At 44.5% G+C, this 5,261-nt stretch overlaps 1 protein-coding gene across 1 annotated transcript; it reads right to left on the minus strand.

Annotated features, from left to right (window-relative positions):
- Positions 1–3,718: 3,718 nt before the first annotated feature.
- LOC131259512 (nuclear receptor coactivator 2) lies at positions 3,719–4,990 on the minus strand. The gene has a single exon (XM_058261017.1). It carries the CDS (start codon positions 4,988–4,990, stop codon positions 3,719–3,721), a length of 1,272 nt encoding a protein of 423 aa, XP_058117000.1.
- Positions 4,991–5,261: the final 271 nt, after the last annotated feature.

Below are 5,261 nucleotides of genomic sequence, written 5' to 3' on the forward strand. Positions count from 1 at the left end.
CATTCAATAACTGCTAGGCCTTATGATGTTGATAAACTGTCCGTTATATAATAAAGTATACAAAATGTGATTAAAGTTTATAGCAACCAAACTCATCGACAAAATTCAGAATTTTAAGCTATCCTGAGTATTTTGCCAGTGATTCAATTTTTAGTATATTATTTTTCTCCAATAGGATAAAAAGTGTGTTGTGATACAAAAGCACAAAAATAATGAAATAATACTTTTCGAATAAGACTGTTAGAAACTAACAACAAAATTATCAAAAATTAATTAAATTAATATTATATTAAATTTGTAGTGTCGTATGTCGTGCGGTACCGACTGTATGCATATGGAACAAATATGAAAAAGCTGCTGGGAGGGCGCGAATGTTTGCCTTTCGTTCACTCCGAACAAATCCTCATTGCAAGCCGTGAGTCAGACCGCCCGTCTTTGCCGTTGAAGGACCGTCGCGGTCGTCATTTGCTCGCGTAGTTGGGTTTGGTGGAGAAACGCAGGTCCAGTAATTTGTGTGCCCGCGTGTACGCGCTTCTTCACACAAAACAAACCCCACGTACGCGCGAGTTTCAATTGCGTGCTCCCCACATCGTGCGTTGTGTTTGTGTTGACGCGAGTAGCAGCAGCCGCAGCAACAACACGCTGCCTTACAAAGCCCGGTGCATTTGTTGAAGCACTGAGCCATGCTGATAACGTACACTGAGCATTGCGGTGTGCACTTCGGTACCAAAAGTTCTACAATAAAACGTGTTTTAACTGGTGTCTCACTTCACTTTTGGGGCCTGAATTGGTAGGGAGGGTATTAGCTCGTTACCATGTGGCCATTAAAAGCGTCTACACTATCACCAATCGACTACACCAGCCGCTCTTATCCTATACCGATAAAATGGGAAGTCCCTTTTTGGATATTACAGTAACAGATAACTCACATTTTCCTCGCACGCGGTTCGTTCGAACACTGAGACGCTGGTGGCGATGTTAAAACGCTATTTTTAGACCGCATCACTTTCGCCACCACCGTACTATACCGCAGTGTACGCTCGGCGGATGTGTTCTGCGCAAACGCAGCCGCCGGCAGGAACTAGACGGTCTCGGCAACCCTCGAACGCTGCCAGCCCCAACAAATTCGCGCGTGGGGAGAACGCAAATGGTTGGAGCATAATTTTTTTTTTTCTTTTTCGCCATCAGATAGCATCAACACAAGCGTACCCACCGGACGATACGCACGCTGATGGAAGTGGTTGCGCGGCGCGCAAAAACCAGATCGACCGACGGTGGAGCCGCCAAACATCAACAAACCTCTAGCACAATGGGTGCTTTGTTCTGCTTCAACTGACCTACACTCGTTTGGACTGCGGGCAGCGTCGGTAGGTTAGAAAGTGATAGCGTCACGCTTCGTTGGCGCTGGATAATTGTAGTATAACAATTGTAAATACCAAAAGCGATGCACTTAAAATAGAACGTTTTTACAGTTACTGAGTTCCACGCAAAACCTGTTTTACTGGAAAAATTGTGCGTGTCATTTAGTGTGTGACCATGTGGTCAGAAGATTATACCATTGTGCGATTAAGATACCGTAGTACGGAAAGTTGCATCTTCGTCATTGGCAAACACGCTCACAAAGTAAAGAATATAATACTCATACAACCTACGATGCTGCAAGTTGCAGTGCATGCAGTTTTGTTGCAGCATATCGCAGCTGATGCACTCTATGTTGCAAGTTAATAGCTGCAGTTTTTCATGGAATGACTTATTTCTCAGGTAGACTTGGTTATATTCTTTAAAATTAATTCTTACTAAAACTATAATAAGAAAACTAGTCAGGGAGTTATAAATAATGTTTTTTTAAAACCCGTTTAACAGCTTGTAACTGGTGGTTCATAAAATGAAGCGTTTCGTGGTGAATTATTGCATACTTCAGGGAGCTCCTGAGCATGACGCCCGAATGTATGCAATAAATAAACCCAACCGAGTATAAAATAATAGTAATTGTGTTTGTTTATACTTCTTGTCTAAGTTTCTGGTGAAGTAAATTCATGGCGCCTTGCAACATTTTTGCTTATAAATTTAAATTTCAAAGATTTAGAAATATTTTCTATTAAATTTTACGTTTTGGAAATGTTCATGTTCCTCAGTAAATTCAGTGGCATATCTGGAGGAAATCCTTCATCTTAAAACGTATGTTCTCTTACATTTAAGCCTTAACATGTTAAAGCTTAGCTCATAAATTCATAAATTCGATCGTTTTGTTTCACACAATAACAATTTCCTTTGTGTTTAATTCAACCCGTTGCATCATGATTTTCTTGCAATTGACAAATTATTATGTGTGGTCCAAAATGTCGCATGATTTGCATATTTGTAGATCGTCTTCGAATTTATCTTATTACTTATTGTTCGAGGAGTTCGAGGAGCAAAACTTGTCTTTTATAGTGTGTCTTAGATAAATTAGGATTGTTTTCAATATAAATTTTGAACGCCGCGTTGAAGAAAAAACCGAGGGGCAACTCCTTTTACCTACTGATGGTTTGTCTTGTTTCAGAAAAATGTAAACTCCCGTACAAAGCGTATGACTTACCCGGGTAGGCGGTTGTAGATTTAAGGGGTGTAAATCGAAAAATGGTGAAAAAAAAATACTTAGAATAAAAATAAAAATTCGGTTTTCGGCAGAACGGTAGCAAACATGTTGCTTGAGGCGTTCCAGGAATTTCGAGTCGATACAACAGTTCAATTAAGGGAGTTTCTTATTTAAGCGATAAGATAATGTAAGAAGGACATCAGACCAAAGTTGTATAATTTATAATACAATTTTACCTTTCAGTGTCAAGACAATCACACAGATCGTAAAAATGTTCGCAAGCAATAAGCCATTGGCAAATAACACTGAGCTTCGTAAGAATTTTTCTTTCCCGTATTATGCTTACTATATTTTCATTTCTTTCATCTCCAGTTATTAACGGAAAGTAGCAGATAAGCAGTTTATCTATTTCTTTATTTTACTTCCTATAATAATCATAATTTTTTATTACAAAATTAAGCTCTACCCTCCTCTAAATCACTAGTTCCGTTCGCTTGCTTCGTTTGACGATCAAAATACGAGTATTAACTATCTGCTAGCGTACATCCCGTCGTGTCGAAGAAACATTTCGCCGATGGTTTGAGTGCCTTGCGTTGGGGGGAAAAGGAAGTGGCCACGGTTTCTACGTGAATCTTAACGGGAAACGATCAAAGAAGGACACAATTGAGGACCATCGGAGGAACATTTCTCCAATCTGGTTTTCGCAACCACTGCCTACTGCTCCTACTTTACTATGAACCGGCGGAACCGGATGGAGCTACATCGTAAACCTATCGAACCTAAGTTGTCTTAAATGTCTAGCGTCATCCTCTATACTAGACGAACACGCGCTGTACCTCCGTGAAAAAGGATGCGTTCAGTTCCGTTGATCCGTCGCCGTACGGATCGTTTTTTTTTTCTCCTTTCATATCGACTCCTTCAGCCGACGGACCGGTAGTGTGTAGTTTGTGCTCGAGTTTGTGTGTTGATATGCATGCGTGTACGAGTGTGTTTGTGTGTCGGTGTTTGTATTGCAATAATGCCGCAAAGCTGCACCTTTCGTTTCCGAGGAATAAGCGTTGGGGGGAAGCAAATATAAAATCCCTATAAACATGCCGCATGCCACCGAGTCCGATGGCGTTAGAACGGAGACCCTGGTCCTCAGTAGTACGAGCCTAGCGGGCTCTGGAACAGTGGGTTGAAGGTGTTCTGCAGCAGGAAGATCTCCTCCGGTCGGCCATTGAACAGGAACGGACCCTTCAGGTGTGTGATCTTGGAGTCCTGGATGAAGGCGGGCGGTGCGAAGGCAGGTCGTTGTGGTCTCGCCGGGTAGGGCAGGGCGAATGCAGGCTGCGATGGTGCGACTGGGGCGGCCGGTGCACCGTTCCACTGGTAAATGCCGGATGGTTTACCGTTCGAGACGAAGTTGATCGGCAGCTGGTAGAAGGGACTCATGGTGACGGGTGGAGCAAGTTGGGGATATTGCGGGACTGGCGCGGCCATCGGTTGGATCGTGGGTGGCTGGGAGATGTAGCCGACACCAGGCACGAACATGTACGGAGTCGGTGGCAGTCGGATGTAGTAGATCGGAGAGTTTTTCACGCCGGGGCGACGACGCGAACCTTGGCTGTGCCTCGACAGGATGTCTTCGTCGTCAAGACTCTGGAAGTTCTCATTTCCGGCGGCGAAGCTGGCGGCCAAGCTCTGGAAACTGCCCAGCGAGGCGGCGTTCGCGTCCAGCGTGTTGGCCAGGTTTGCCAGCTGTGGGTTCGTCGACCCTTGTTGCTGCTGTTGCTGCTGCTGTTGTTGTTGCTGCTGCTGCTGGACCAAGCTGTTGAGTTGTTGCTGCAAATTGGGCGAGAGGTTGCTCATCGTCTGGAACGAGCCCATGCCGGCGGGCATGTTGGCGTACACATTCTGCGGATAGCTCTGCATGTTGGCCAGCATGTTCAGACTCGGATAGGAGTTCTCCAGCGTCGGCAGGTAGTCGTCGTAGTAATCCAGCATCGAGTGATACATCGGGTAGCCGTACGGTTGCGCGTAAGCAGCCGCCGCCGGTGCAATTCCCAGCGTCGACGGTGGTGCGTACAGGCCGGCAAAGTAGCCCAACATTTTGTTCTTCCTCACTCCCGGCAGGGGAGAGCCACCTCCAGCAACGGTGGGCTGCTCCATCTCGGGTTCGCTTTCTCGGCTTCGCGACGCAGACGCCTCGTGATTGCTTTCGGCAGGTTCCTGTTGCTTCGCCGTCCCGGCTTCAGCTCCTTCCTCTAAGGCTTGCAAGAAACCCGTGGATTCGTCCTGACTCGCCCGGGCATCGTACGATCGCTGCATGTTCTGCATGGCCGAGAGAAGCTGCCCCTGGCGAAGCGGAATGCTGGCCACGGTGGACATCAGGCACAGGAGGGCCAATAGTTGAGCTGTTGTTTGTGACATGATTGCGAAATTTATCTGGAAAAGGAAGAAAAATTATGGCTTTAGAAAAAGTTCACTCCTAAAACTCCAATATTTTATACTACAAACAGTAATTCTATTTGAATTTATTTTATTTTGTCCGCCTTACAAAATTGTTTATTTTTTTACTTTATGTAAACTAAAACGCATAAAAACACATTCCAAATCTTATTACTATACATAGTTTTAGAGCAAAAAAAAAAGTTTTATTTATCACTGTGCTTCCAATTTGTATCCCTCCAACAAAATGGTA

This window comes from Anopheles coustani, chromosome 3 (assembly GCF_943734705.1).
Source record: "Anopheles coustani chromosome 3, idAnoCousDA_361_x.2, whole genome shotgun sequence".
In the NCBI taxonomy this organism is placed as follows: domain Eukaryota; kingdom Metazoa; phylum Arthropoda; class Insecta; order Diptera; family Culicidae; genus Anopheles; species Anopheles coustani.